At 38.2% G+C, this 15,121-nt stretch overlaps 1 protein-coding gene and 1 long non-coding RNA gene across 9 annotated transcripts in view; both read left to right on the forward strand.

Annotated features, from left to right (window-relative positions):
- LOC121878682 (death-associated protein kinase 1-like) overlaps nt 1-15,121 on the forward strand; it is a 94,216-nt gene that overhangs the window by 65,414 nt on the left and 13,681 nt on the right. For 5 of the 8 annotated variants that reach the window (XM_042385009.1, XM_042385013.1, XM_042385015.1 and 2 more), the window contains 13 exons: nt 506-619; nt 1,053-1,250; nt 1,672-1,770; nt 2,186-2,284; nt 2,524-2,721; nt 3,805-3,959; nt 4,670-4,790; nt 5,301-5,499; nt 5,825-5,937; nt 6,262-6,469; nt 6,629-6,750; nt 7,008-7,145; nt 11,429-11,515. In XM_042385009.1, the coding sequence (XP_042240943.1) occupies nt 506-619; nt 1,053-1,250; nt 1,672-1,770; nt 2,186-2,284; nt 2,524-2,721; nt 3,805-3,959; nt 4,670-4,790; nt 5,301-5,499; nt 5,825-5,937; nt 6,262-6,469; nt 6,629-6,750; nt 7,008-7,145; nt 11,429-11,515 (1,851 nt within the window). The remainder of the gene's footprint in view (nt 1-505; nt 620-1,052; nt 1,251-1,671; nt 1,771-2,185; nt 2,285-2,523; nt 2,722-3,804; nt 3,960-4,669; nt 4,791-5,300; nt 5,500-5,824; nt 5,938-6,261; nt 6,470-6,628; nt 6,751-7,007; nt 7,146-11,428; nt 11,516-15,121) is intronic. The other 3 variants (XM_042385010.1, XM_042385012.1, XM_042385011.1) reach the window with 3 other exon arrangements.
- LOC121878687 lies at nt 7,152-11,422 on the forward strand. The gene is made up of 3 exons (XR_006091206.1): nt 7,152-7,745; nt 8,016-8,085; nt 8,424-11,422. It is a non-coding gene; the product is annotated as an uncharacterized LOC121878687 (long non-coding RNA).

Here is a 15,121-nt window from a genome sequence, read left to right on the forward strand (position 1 = left end):
ATGTTAACCCAGCAACATTATCACAGGGAGAGAGACTCAGTCACAATATGGGCGTTAATATTATAAACATACAGTATTGATTAATTATATCTGAGTTTACCTTCAATCTGCTTCAACGAATCTGATCAATAAATTTCAGTTGATATCTCCCTCTTCATAGTGTTGCATTAAGCTGATGATAAAAAAATACACCATTATAAAAAAGAAAAAAAAACTAAAACAAATTAACACTTTTCATGTACTATATTTGATCACTGAAATTAGATTACAGAAATTACAGTACATCTTGTGTTTTGGTATGGAATTATAAAGTACTGTGGCTAGTTTTTGTTTGTCCATTTATCTAACTCTTTGTGTGTGTGTGTGTGTGTGTGTGTGTGTGTGTGTGTGTGTGTGTGTGTGTGTGTGTGAAACAAGCCCATCACTACCAGTCACCCAGTTAGATATTTCGTGACAGTTTTCCCCAGTTATTATAAAAGTATTATAATTGATGTCTCTCTTTCAGGATGCCAGCTTTGTGCTCTCCGCCCTGGTGGCAGCTGTCGAGGAGGGTAACCTGCCCGGCCTCGAGAAGCTCTTCAATGTTGCACAGAATATTGATGTCAACATGGCTAACAAGGTATGCATAGTACAGGATATGCAAAGTACATGGTATACATAGTACAAGGTATCCATAGTGCAAGGTATACATTGTACAGTACAAGGTATGCTGAGTAAAGATATGTATAGTACAAGGTATGCACAGTGCTATTGCATATGCAGCTGTGGAATTTGAGTGTAAATAGAATTGGGGGTTAATTGGATATTGAGGATACAGTGTAGGGAGCAGAGGGGGAGGCTGATGGAGTGTGTGATTGGTTTTATTGAGAGGGAGGAGGACCTGTGTGTGTGTGTGCATTGAATTTTACATATATTGGGCATTTGAATATATTGTACTTTTTTTTTTTGACAGTGTACATTTTACAGTATTACAGATAACCTTAGCATTCTCTCTCTCTCTCGCTTTTTTTCACTCTCTCCCTCTCTCTCACTCTCTCTCTCCCACCCATCAGCATGGCGAGAGTGCTATCCACCTCTCTTGCGGTTTGGGGCAGTTAGAGCCACTCAAGTTCCTGGTGAAGAAAGGTGGCGGACTTGACGCTACAGATGCCCAGGGCGACACACCTCTGCACTGGGCTGCTCGTCAAGGCCACGCCCATGTCATCGCTTACCTCATCGAGCAAGGAGCACAAATCAACACTCAAAATAAGGTTGGTGTTTCTTTAAATGATTTTTTTTTGTGTGTGTTTGTTGGTGGTGAGTAAATTTTTGCTTTCTGTGTTATATTGGGATTCACCAAAAGGTTAGATACCCGCAGCTTATTTGACATTGAAGATTAACTGCCCTAATGCTAATCTAACCTAAGCTAAACTAAACTTAGCCTTCACTAACTGAACCAAATCTAAACTAGCTTAACCTAACCTAATCTAACCTATTTCCCTCCCTCCCCCCCCTTACATTATCATTAAAGTGGTTAGTCTTCAGGTGAAATAAGCTGGGGGGGTTTAATCTTCATGTACTAATAATTTTCCTTCTGATGAATCTATATATATACATTAACTGTATCTTAATTAATTAATTTTATTTTACTTTATTGTACTGTATCTTATTTTATTTATTTTTTATTTACAGAACGGAGAGTCGTGTCTTCATGTGGCATGTCGGTATGGCCACACAGTTGTCGTTCAAAACTTGTGCCTCTGTAACATGAATCTGGATCTGCAGGATGAGGTGAGTCACTGGTGTCAGAGATGATACTGTGCCTTGTTTATTAGCCAATGCACATTTGCTATCATATGATGTACTTGTTTAGTGATTTAAAGTGTAGTATGTTAATATGCATAATATCAAGATCCAACATAAGCTGTCCGTAGCTTCTTGACACTCAGTGAAAGGCACACTACCATAGTTAGTTATATAGTTACAGTTTTGCCAGTTTTAATGCATTTCAACATAGCAGTTGTTATAGATTACTGTATAGTCACCTTAGTTAAGAGTATAGTGTATCCTAATGTGAAGGTCTGTAGCCAAGCTAAGCCATAGATTTTGTTGACATTCTCTGATTCACGTTGCACTGTCTGCCGTGCTCCTGTGCCGTCTGTTGACACTATTTTGAGGGTATGTTTGTGTATTGGTGTTTATTTAGCACGGAGAGACAGCGCTGCACATTGCGGTCTGGCACGGCTTCCCACGAATTGTTCATCACCTGTGTTCTGCTGCAGCTAACACTGAACTTACAGATAAGGTGAGCCTCTGTTCATGTGTGGGTACTGTACCTTATGGTCTTTGTCCTCTCAACAATAACTGGTGAGTCTTATTGCTCTGGATTATATTTTATACCTACATCAATTAATTTATTCTGTGGTAAATATCGGTCTTTGTTAATCATTTTTATTGGAATGAATTATGATGACATTAAATTTTAACAATATTTATGGTGTATCTAGAGTTCAGTATGTAACTAATGCTAACTCTGTTTTCTAGGAGAGTCAAACTCCCTTACATGTCGCTAGTGGACGAGGACACGTGGAGTGTGTTCGGGGGCTGGTTGGTGCTGGGGCATGTGTGGACGCTCAGGACGGTCATGGTACCACCCCTCTTCATCATGCCTTGGCTCGCCACCACACACAGGCAGCGATGATACTCCTCCATGCTGGTGCCAACACAGATATAACAGATGATGTAAGTTCCTTTTCCCAGGCAATATATAAGTGGGACCATAAATTGCTTATTAGCATGTTGTATTTAGTGGCTTGATGATGTATCGCTTCAGTGTACAGCAACATGAACAACATTTAGGAATGAAATATATATATGATACATAACATAGTCTCCCCATCACTCTTAAAATGGTTAAATGAGTAAAAGGATGAGTCTGGGTACTTGAAAAAGTGGCTGTAACTCCTCTACACCCCAGGCTTTGTGCATAAGGCAAAATATAAATGAAGTTGATGTAAAATTCTCATGTTATTTCAAATAATTTTTTTTTTCATTAATGCACAATGTAAAATGTGGATAATAAGAAAAAATTGCCAAGCCATGGGGAAATGAACTCATATATAGTGTATTTGATCAATTCATAAATTAGAAGAACGAAAATTAATTATTGGTCTTGAATATGTACTGTAATTAGAAGCTGTGATGTGATAAGGAGCAGAGACCAGGTGAATGTGTTGATGAACAAGATGAATTATAAGAAAACAGGAGATTTGATTTTATACTGGTGAGAGTGGGGGTTGGGAAGTTCCTTCAGGCTGTACACCAACTTGAGTATTCTTGAGTGATAAGTTTTGTTTGAAGAGGAAAGTATTATTATTGTGTGAGAGGCTTTAAATAAAAAAAATAAAAATAATTATATGTTATGATCAAAGTTGAATGCTTATGGTAAATCATATGTATGTATAAGATGTATAAGTTTTAGTAAAGTTCACTTATAAAGAAAAATGATGTACAGGCCAAGTGGATACAGTACTGTATTCACCTTCTGGCCAATAGGTTGCTAGTTCTCTCTCTTGGGACTCCCCCAGTCGACCCTTGAGGATGAGTTTCCTTGCTAGTATCATACACACCCTGACTTTATGACATTTATTATAGCATATATTATTTCTATTTAAATTTTATTCCTCTGAAACTTTGGCTGAATTTTGTTACCCTACTATTATTTTATCTGCAGCAGCATGGTTTACCTATGATAACAACAATCTGCTCCCCTTTGAAAGATGGTCACCATCAATTGGCTGAAATAATTTAATTTGGACCTTTCAGATAGGGGAGGCTCCCATACATATTGTAGCAAGAGAAGGCTTGTTGGCTTTAGCTCAGACTCTATGTGCCTTTGGATGTAGTGTTGATGTCTCCAACAAGGCAGGTCTGTACCCCTTGCATCTAGCAGCCAAACATGGACATACAGAGCTAGTGAGGTGAGTCTGCTACCTATTACTGTAGTTCTTCTGTAATACACCTTACCCCTTGAGTGTGATGACTCCCCCCCCCCTCTGAGTACAATGACTAACCCCCCTTGAGTATGAGGAGTAATTCCCTGAGTGTGATGACTAATCCCCCTGAGTATGATGAGTAACCCCCTCAGTATGATAACTTCCCCCTGAGTACAATGACTAACCCCTCTGAGTACGATATCATCATGCTCAAGGAAATAGGTCATATTAATCAAAAGTTTTTACATTTTATTTTGAGTATTTTTTCTTTTTTTTTGAATCGCCTATACTGGGTCTAGATGCCAGTGTTTTAAGTTGCATAAATAACTTTCAGTTGGTAACCTAACCATTGACCTGTAGCTCCCACCAAGTCATTGATTCCTCACTGTTCTAAAAAGTTTGTTTTGTAATTGCGAGAATGTTAAACCCACTAACAAGATTTTTAACATGCCAACATTAAACCATTCATGAGGTTTTCAACATACTGTAGATACTTTTTTTTTTACTTTTATTGAAAAGATATCTTACCATTGACAAGTTTTAACATAAATTATTTTTTTTTTTTGAGACAAAATTAAACCATTGACAAGATTTTTAACATAGATGCTGTTTCTGTTTTTTATTACTGATAAAACAATAAATCATTCACAAGATCTCCAAGTTCAATGCCCCCTTTTTTTACTTTTATATCCCAGGTGCCTGTGTTTGGCTGGGTGCATGGTGGAACAGAAGAGCCGTGATGGGATCCTAGCTGAAGTGTCTGCCATGGCCCAGGGGTACGACGACATTGCTGATCTTCTGAACAAACTCAGAGGGGCAAGTATTAACACCATTTTAATGCTATGGATGAAACGAAGTAACAACTACAATCTCCCTCCCTGTGCAAAATTGTTATGTGTCATAGATAGAGAATGGGTTAGTTTAGATTGGGACTTTCATGCACTGTTATTGTGAAGGCAGAGTGATGACCTTGTAGTTAAATACTGTATATTAGTTTTTTATTTTTTTCATGGTTTTCCAATTGAAGTTTTCCAAAGCACAGGCTTTCCTTGATTCACAAAAGGGTTCAGTTGCCAAAAAATCGCTCGTAAATCGATTCACTGTTAATTTAGAGATGCCCGTACCCCCCTGTATTTTGTAGCTGTTCATCGTTATATCTGTGTGAAAGATTGCATAATAAATTTCACTGGAAGATAACATCATTAGGATTGCTTAAAAATAACATAATTAACACCACTTAAAGATTACATAATAAACATTGGTCATGAAAACTTCTTGTTGTCGTATTTAGTTAACTGTGCCGGCATCATATCCTTACACCCGCAGGAACAGCAGCGAGAGGAGTACATACAGCAACTCATCCCAAGCCTCTCGTCCATTCCCCGGATCAAGGTGAAGATCTTGGGTCACTCGGGATCAGGGAAGACCGCCCTCGTCGAGACCCTTAAGACCGGTTACTTCTCCTCCTTTTTCCGCAGGAGTAAAAGTAACACCTCTTCCACATCAATAGGGTCAGCAGGAAAGAGTAAGTACTGTACACTAGTTCCTTGGGTGTGTGCATTGATTACTTTAGACTTGTTAAATATGCTCTTATATGGCTTGTTTAATGGTAAGGTCACACTTGGTATTTGGTCATGTATTCCTTAATGAGACAGTACTATAATTTGGCTCTTGAAAAAATATTAATGCGAGGAAGAAGAACGACTGAAACAGCGAGAGCAATAATAGATGGGGAATGTTTGGTTACAGTGAGGGGCCTCCACAGCAAAATAGTCTTCATGCTGCCCCATCGTAACATCCTCTTGACTGGAATGACTAAAGTATCAATGGTATCTCTTACTCCCCACCAGGTCCCTCTGCTATGAAGGGTCACTTTGAAATGGAGTCGCCCCTAAGCTCTCGTCAGAACTCTCTTACCTTCGAACCCTGTGAGAATTACACTAAAGGCATCGATGTTCAACAGGTAAATTAGTTCTTCTTTGTGTAAATATAAATATAGATTCTTATATACATTATTGAAGATTTGTCAATCTTTGTTTATATATTACGTGAAAGAGAATACTTAGTTAGAAATATTTCCTAAATAACTTCTTTTGGGTTAAATTATGTTCATACTGTACATATTCATTTTGATTTATATCACATGTTTTAAGGCTTGTGGCTAAAAATTTTCAGCCATGGTAAAGTTTTTAATTTATGAAGTAGTAGAGTCATCCAGTTATACACCCACGTTGTGAATGGGCGTCATCCTCAGAAAAAGCTTTAACTCTTTTCCTCGTTTCTAAAGGTAAATATCTCCGGTGTGGGTGAACTGTCGCTGTGGGAGTTCTCAGGTCACGAGGCGTACTTCCCAGTGTACGACCACTTCATTGGCAATACATCTTGTGTTCACCTTATAGTATTCCCTCTCAACCAGCCATTTGATGTTCAGTTACAACAGTGTTCCTTCTGGATGTCCTTCCTCCAAGCTCGGATTCCTCCCATGGAACCTTTAAGTGAGTACAGTACCTCTGTGAGTCAAGTAGTCAATGTTGATGGAAGTTTTATCAAGTGAAAGAGATTATGGTTGATGTTGGGGTAAGATTCCTTGTAAGATGTTAATACCTTTTCTGGCATCACAAGTATGAATAAAGCAGGAAGATTGTCCCCCTCAGATGTTCGGGGAAAGCCAAGCAAACCGGCAAAAGTGACTCTAGTGGGAACTCATGCTGACGTGGCCCAGTGTCACCGTAACCTCCAGGGAGACTTCGTGGCCCCTCAAGTCCATCTTCTGCAGGTGAGTCAGAGGTGGCAAAAAAACAGTCCACAGGGTGATGGGTGGATGGTGTCTTTGTGTCTCAATTTGGTCTTACAATAACGGTATTCTCCAGGAGTCTTTAACCCGTGTATTGCATCACAGACTGATACATAAGATACTTTTTACTTTTTCATGGCATCACGTATATATTTCGGAGCTTCATATGGTGTGTCTGTCAGTGTGTTTTAGTGTTGTGCCTCACTAGCCATGCCCTGATTGTCTTATCTATTCCTCAGGAGAAGCTTCTGAATCTCTTTGGTGATGTATTTGAAGTGCACGATACAGTGTATGTGGTGGATGCCACGGCTCCGGGCTCTACTGCTGTCCGCGCCCTCAAACAGTACTTGGCAGACTGCAAGGCCAAAGTTACCCAGGTTAGTGGTGAGGACTTGTGCTGAATCAGGTGCAGGTGTGAGTGACTGGTGTTGAGGAAGGTGTGTCTGCTGTAGATAGAAATAAGGGAGGTGTGGCTGGTGTGTCTGCTGTAGGTAGAAATAAGGGAGGTGTGGCTGGTGTGTCTGCTGTAGAAATAAGGGGGTTTGGCTGGTGTGTCTGCTGTAGAAATAAGGGAGGTGTGGCTGGTGTGTCTGCTGTAGAAATAAGGGGGTTTGGCTGGTGTGTCTGCTGTAGAAATAAGGGGGTGTGGCTGGTGTGTCTGCTGTAGAAATAAGGGAGGTTTGACTGGTGTGTCTGCTGTAAAAATAAGGGGGTGTGTGTCTGCTGTAGAGAAATAAGGGAGGTGTGGCTGGTGTGTCTGCTGTAGAAATAAGGGGGTTTGACTGGTGTGTCTGCTATAGAAATAAGGGGGTGTGTCTGCTGTAGAAATAAGGGAGGTTTGACTGGTGTGTCTGCTGTAGAAATAAGGGAGGTTTGGCTGGTGTGTCTGATTGAAGAAATAAGGGAGGTTTGGCTGGTGTGTCTGCTGTAGAAGTAAGGGAGGTTTGACTGGTGTGTCTGCTGTAGAAATAAGGGAGGTTTTGCTGGTGTGTCTGATTGTAGAAATAAGGAGGTTTGACTGTGTGCTGTAGAAATAGGGTTGGTTGTGTGAAATAAGGGAGGTTGACTGGTGTGTCTGTGAAATAGGGAGGTTGACTGGTGTGTCTCTGTAGAAATAAGGGGTTTGGCTGGTGTGTCTGCTGTAGAAATAAGGAGGTTTGACTGGTGTGTCTGCTGCAGAAATAAGGGAGGTTTGACTGGTGTGTCTGCTAGAAATAGGTTGGTGTGTCTGCTGTAGAAATAAGGAGGTTTGACTGGTGTGTCTGCTGTAGAAATAAGGGAGGTTTGACTGGTGTGTCTGCTGTAGAAATAAGTGAGGTTTGACTGGTGTGTCTGCTAGAAAAGGAGGTTTGTGGTGTGTCTGTGAGAAATAAGGAGGTTGCTGGTTTGAGAATAGTATGTGTTCGTAGAAGTAAGGGAGGTTTGACTGGTGTGTCTGTTGTAGAAATAAGGAGGTTTGACTGGTGTGTCTGCTGCAGAAATAAGGAGGTTTGGCTGGTGTGTCTGCTGTAGAAATAAGGAGGTTTTGTAAAATAAGGAGTTTGTGTGTTGCAGAAAGGTGTGTTGTAGAAATAGAGGTTTGACTGGTTCTGTAGAAATAGGAGGTTGTGGGCTGTTGAGAAATAGGAGGTTTGCTGGTGTGCTCTGAGAAGGAGGTTTGACTGGTGTGTCTGCTGTAGAAATAAGGGAGGTTTTGCTGGTGTGTCTGATTGTAGAAATAACTAATCAAAAGATTTTCTTAACTAGGGAAGTGAGATGTCTGTAAGTAAGGTACTAGTTGTTCATATGTTTTAATTTATAGGTGTTATAACTTATTAAAAATTCCCTTGTGATACCTATGCATTTACACATTAAAGCCTAATATAGTCACTGAGATTAAAGCATTAACATGGTAGCAAAGAACTGTACAGTACACATATAATTAATTTTTTTTTTGGCTGAATAATCACTAGAAATAATTCATATAATACAGAACAGGACAGTGTGATAACAAGCCCATTTAACTGCTTCTTAACATTAGGGAAGGTTGTAAGTTGTGCTTTGGTGGAGTTGAAAAAAAGGACGAGAAATTTTTCACCATAATGCAGGAGCCTGATTTTGTGTCCTTATGTCAAGCTTTTCACTGATGGATTTAATTGATATTATTGTAGACCATTTAGGAGTCCTGTGTCCTCTAGACTCTCAATCAGGATTTTTTTGTTATAATTTGGTATACTGTACTGTGTATCTGAAATATATCCAGCATAACATAATTTGAGAATAATGATTTACACTTTACTGTACTGTATATTATGAACAATGAACAATAAATTAGTACAGTTTATACATGATGTAATTGACAAGTTCAGGTTTGGAGCAACAAATTCCATATATAAATGTCTTTCTCTCTTTTTTCCCATCTCTCTCTATCTTTATCACTGTCTCTCTCTCTCTCTTTGTATCTAATGTGTTTGTTTAATTTATCTCATGCTCTACCCCAGACTAGTTTAGGAAGAAAACCCTTAATGCCACAATTACCATATATAAGAGTATCTGAACAGTCACGTATATATAAACAAACCCCCCCTTTCTCTCTTCTCCTCCCTCTCCTCTAGGTCGTCCAGATCACCGACACACCTCACTGAAATGCACCTTTATTCTTGCCATACCAAATTGCTTCTATCCCCAACCTACTTCACTTGCCCAGATTGTACAGGCAATTTCCGAATGTTTTTTCATGATTGGAACCCTTTTGTAAATTGAGGGATGATTTTTATAAGCATGTTTGAACCACCTTCCCCCCTCTCTCTCTCTCTCTCTCTCTCTCTCTCCATTGGTTCATTTCATTCCTATTTTATAACTTATTCCAGTCTGCTAACTTACCATGATGCATTTTGTATATAATCTTGAAAGTGCTTTTTTCTACATCATCCTTTCCACTGTTGATAGTGACTGATACACCCTTGTTGCTCCTCCACACAGTGATTGTTAGGACCCCACAGGTATAGTCTCCTGCACTTATACCTGGTACAGTGGCTTGTGCATTTTGTGAGATGTGGCAATGCTGTGGAATGATTATCTAGCATCCTTAGTCTGGCTAATATTGTGAGGTTCCTTTGGGCCATTCTGGAAGTTTTAATATGATGTACATAAGCTCAGTTGCCACATCTAAAAAAAGCGCCAACTGCTGTATTGTACCAGGTAATAGTGCAGGTGATTATATTAGGTACTAAAACATAATACAAATTCAACTTGTGGATTATTTTTTATCCTGATTGAGTGAGTGGACACTGCGAGATATAAATAGTAATGTAGCTGCTTCAGTTGAATAGAGAGGCCAAAGGTTCGACAAAAGCTCTATGAATATTTTGTTGAGACTTTTAAATCATTATTATCTTGCTGTTACTCTTGATAATGCATAGATGTTGCTGCTGGTCATATACACATTGTACACTTTAATATCTCTTGTGCTTAATAACCGCTCATTTCCACTAAGTTATACTAACCATAACCAGTCAGACAGTGAATTCTTTATCTTATCAATTCTATATGAAGTTATTGTGGTTTGTATATATGACAGGATACTTAAAAATAATGTAATTATATAAAAAAGATTAATTTGAAGTAGACAATGGTGTGATTAATTTTTTCAATAAATTTTGTTGTTGTGTTCCATTCCCCATCTCTTTATCTATACAGTACATGCTTTATAATAGCATGATCAGTATCATTATGTAAGGATTATTTAACCCTCCCCAATTGGCAATTACCTGAATTGCATGTTATAGTTGTTTCTACATAATTGTTATTTGGTTCAATCTTTCCTAAATTTTTTCAGGTTGTGATTGTTGCATACATGTCTGAAATTATACTTTGCATGTGATCATGGAGCTGTAATTTGCCATCTGACATTAAGATTGGGAAGGCATAGAGACCTTTTGCTTATACTGTTGTAAGGTGACATGGGGTGTGGCTCAGAGACCCAACACTGTTACACAATACTTAGATAAAGAGTGTTTGATAATGCTGATACATGACATACTACTTTACTTATTGGTGATAAGTCTGAATTTACTGGAAGTTTTCATTCCATTTTTGTCATTATTGTCCATGACATTGGGGATATGAGGATTTTACCTGATTGACTAGCATGTCCACAGTAGAGCAGTTAAATGATGTAGTATATAGCATGAGTTGAAATAAGAACTGCTCATGTATTTCACGTTGTGTCAAATAATATTAAAAGTTTTCCTACTAATACTAACGCAGCTGCACATTACCACAGTTTTTGGAAAGGGTTGTTTAAGTCATTAGCAAGTCATCATAATAAACTTATTTTTCTCTCCTTGATAACACTTGACTCACTGGAAGAGTGACCCCTCAATAACATACTGATATATCTGGTGTGTGGTAAGTTGCATTGGCTCGGCCTGGCACGTGTAGACTTCCTATTCATATAACCTAGAATTGTGCCGCTGTGTCAAGCTGGAGTAGAGTTTATTTCCACACGTTTCTCAAGGGGGAAAAATCAACCCGAAATCCTGTGCAGTTGACAGATCCAGATTGTCACTTAAGGTTTAGTTTTTGTATATCCTTGCGTCATCCCAGGGATTTCGGCGACACATTTTTTCCCGTATATGTGAATGGAAAATGAACTCTACTGCATGAGCGCAGGCCGCAGGGCTGGAGCGGAGCCAGTGTGGCGTATGCTGTTGGGGCGGCTGTTAGCGGTGATGGATATACGATCCTGCAACCTGACGCGTGTGAGGTGATGATTGCCACACTCTTTCTGTCCCCTCTCTCTCATTCTCTCTCTGTATATATAAATATTATCTCCCATAGCCTGCCACTATCACCACACTATCTTGTCTTTTACATGTGTTCACATGCATATCCGGGGCTTATGAGGGAAAATGTTGGCCGTTAATGGAGATGGAGAAGGTGGTGATATAACTTTGGGAATCTTTTTGTATTTTTTTCAGAACATTATATTTGGGGCATAGTTCTGTTTGATCCATTTTAATTTGTTGAAGACAAGTACATTATTGTCTTTGTTGTTTTTAAACAGAAGAAAATGAGTCTCATCATTTATTCTCTTTACACCATAAACAGATTTTCTCTCACAGATGGACTAAGTGACTAAATATCTCTGTGTGCTGGATAACATTTCCATCTTCCCCATCTCCACGTACCAATGCTTACACTTTTATTTGCACCAACACAAATAGAAGCTCCTTGTGGAACACCTGGGTTACTTTACAAGGCCATACTTTATTTGTTCACTTCAAAATAAGAACTACTTCACAATATAGCAACACTTGTAGTTGTATTACCATCAGGTGTTTCATATTTACTTTACCAAATTCAGTCATGCTACATAAATATTTAGTGTTCAGGATGGATTGTTGATGCACCAGTATAATTCACAATACCTCTGTCTACTGTTGTTCCCTACTCTTAGAAATCCAAAGTTCTAATGGAGCTCCCCACTTGTGTAGGTTAGTGTTAGAGATTGGCAACTTGCAACTCTATTAGCAATAGAGATGTTTCAATGGGCAAACTTTGAGCTAGAGGTGGGGTTGCTAATCTGTTTTATGCACCAAGCACAGTCTTTGTTTCCCTGGCTCTGTTAGATCACTGGCTTCTTTGTTGTGTGGTGGCTTGTTGTGGTTGAGGTGGCTTACTATCAACCTCCAGTGGCTTGAGCAGCTTTAGTAGTGGTCATTTGTTTTGAGGAGCAGTACTAAGTGTCGGCCCTCGTACCCAAGAGTTAAGTTTTAGCCATTTTTCCAGGAAAGAAAACAAGTGATTGATAGAAATCTTGAATACAATGTCACAATCAGTTGCAATAAATTGGTTGCATCCTGTCAGGAACTGAAACGAAGAATAGATAGATCTCTATGCCTATCTGAACTGTAGATATTTTGAATTTAATCTGCATTTTAATTCTCAACAATTGTAATGATAATGTAGTAGAACTTAAAACCCCCATTATTCATGACAGTCTGTGTATAGTGTTGTTATCAGTCTTATTGTGGTGTGATAATGTTCATGTCATCTATCTCCCTGCCATGAATATTAGGGGGCTGTTGGTTACGCTGAAGTACCTGTAGTCATTGGACGAATCCTTAACATGAATTGTGTAAGGATGGATGTGTGATGAAAGTGGCTTGTGTTGTGTAGATGGGCAGTCTAGGTTCTACTATATTATGTCTTCACTGTGACCACCATATAAGACATCCCTCTAAGACCCCCATTGTGTCCTCTATAATCAGATATGGTTTTTGCAACTTTTTGTAATGTCTGTTCTCGAAGTTGTCCTTTGCACTTTATGACATTTGTTTGCTATTTTGATGTTTATTTATTTATGTTAATTTTGTTGTTCTTGATGTTATTGAGAGCACCCTCAGATAGCTGTACCTTAATGCCTATGTAAGCATCTAAAATTTTTTTTAAATATTTTGACTTTAATTTGTAATGTTGATGTGAGGAGTTGCATCTGGTCTTTTGATTGTCTTTTCTGTATACAATTCATTTGCATCCCTTGATTTTTGTTATGTGTAGTTTGGATTAAGTAATCTAATGAACATTTTTATTTATTTAATCAGGTTATGCAAAGCAATAATTGAAGACAAAACTACCACTGTGTTCTAAATTTATATGATGATTAAAAGTTCTGTATATTAAACATTCACTGTCTATATTTATCTGTTTATCTATTATCTCTAGCCATCATCTGGTATATGACAGTTGGGCTCACACAACACCCCACTCATAACCTGATCACAACACATCATTTACACAGTCCTGCCTCACATCAACTGTGTCCCTCAAAATGAAGCAAAGTGAGGGTAAAATGGACGACACACAACACACAGTTACGAACTCACTTGTAGTATATTATTATATTTTGACCATACTTATACATACTTATACACATGTTCTTTCAATAAACTGTTAATTATTATTAACTATTATTATTACAAAAAGCACACAGCCCATACACACATACCTGGTATTGTGCATTGATCTGTCTCACCATTCTTAGGTTCTTTTGCTATTTACTTGAAAAAGAATTTACAAACTGAACACCTTGGGTAGTTTTATCTTTATGAAGGGAAGTAGAATGCATCACTCTGTACCAATGATAAAACTTACTGTACCACGTTATATGGGAGGTGGCGTCGTGTTCATTTCATCCTTATGGCGATGAATGAACCGAGGCATCCGTATTCTGTTGTAATAGTACGCTGACTAAGCCACGTGAAATGTGTAAACGCTAATTCAATAGTGTGTCTCAAGCATTCTGTGTAGTGCTTTTGTGTTTATCGAGTTACAGGTACTGAGTCACACCAGTACTCTTGATATAGTACTGTATTCTATCTCACAATTTATGATTCTCTTGTTAAGTACAGAGATTGGTTTAAGTATTGTATGGGATATTTTATAATTGTATAGAGTGATGGAGATATTTTTAAATTGCTGAAGAATGAACTGATGCTTTGTGTTGACTTTCTACTTTGTTTTATCTTTTCAATCACTCTAACGGTATATTTTTATTTTGACGATGATCTCAGTGACCGTTGTGTTTTATTCCTCAATGGTATGCAAGATGTTGATGTTTGCATGTTGGTATTATCTACTGTACTAGTCGTCCGGTCTTGCTTGTCTCAGTGTTTGTCTCCCAGTAACAGCAGCAAATGAGCCATAAAGATTTTCTTGTGTCTTATGCATTTTAAACCTAACTTTTCAGATTTTTCAGCAACTCTTAGACATTTTTTTATTTAATTTTGTATTCTGTGATTTTTAGATAGGCCTTCTTGAACCAGTATTGTAGTTACTTGTTTGTGTTTGACAGATATATTAACTCTAGGTAGATAAGATATAGGTAGATTATGTTGTTAAAGTTATTTCATCACTTTATTCTACCAGTTAATCTTGAAACAGGTAAACTTATGAGAGTTTTGATACCATTGTTTATTATGAGGATAGATACCTAAACTAAAAATTTTGAATCCTAAATTATCGATGATCCCATAATTCATGAACATAAAGGAGATGGCGTGTTATATAGTGTGGCTCCTATCATGCAGTTTATGGAGGAGATAGTGAGTAATGACCGGAAAGAGTCAACTAGCATGATGGTACAAATATTAAAATTGATTGTTGGTACCATATATAATCTGCCTACCGTATATACTCGTCTATAACCCCCCCTTGTTTATAGGTCGACCCTGATTTTTTGACCAAGAAATCGTTAATTTACAATATGCCTCGTTTATAGTTCGACCCACGTTTTTGAGGGTAATGGAACAACAAAACCTTCACTAAAAACGCTCTACGTCCTATAAACTGAGGCTCGCCGTGCATGAAA

Source organism: Homarus americanus, unplaced genomic scaffold (genome assembly GCF_018991925.1).
Source record: "Homarus americanus isolate GMGI-L3 unplaced genomic scaffold, GMGI_Hamer_2.0 scaffold23518, whole genome shotgun sequence".
Lineage (NCBI taxonomy): Eukaryota > Metazoa > Arthropoda > Malacostraca > Decapoda > Nephropidae > Homarus > Homarus americanus.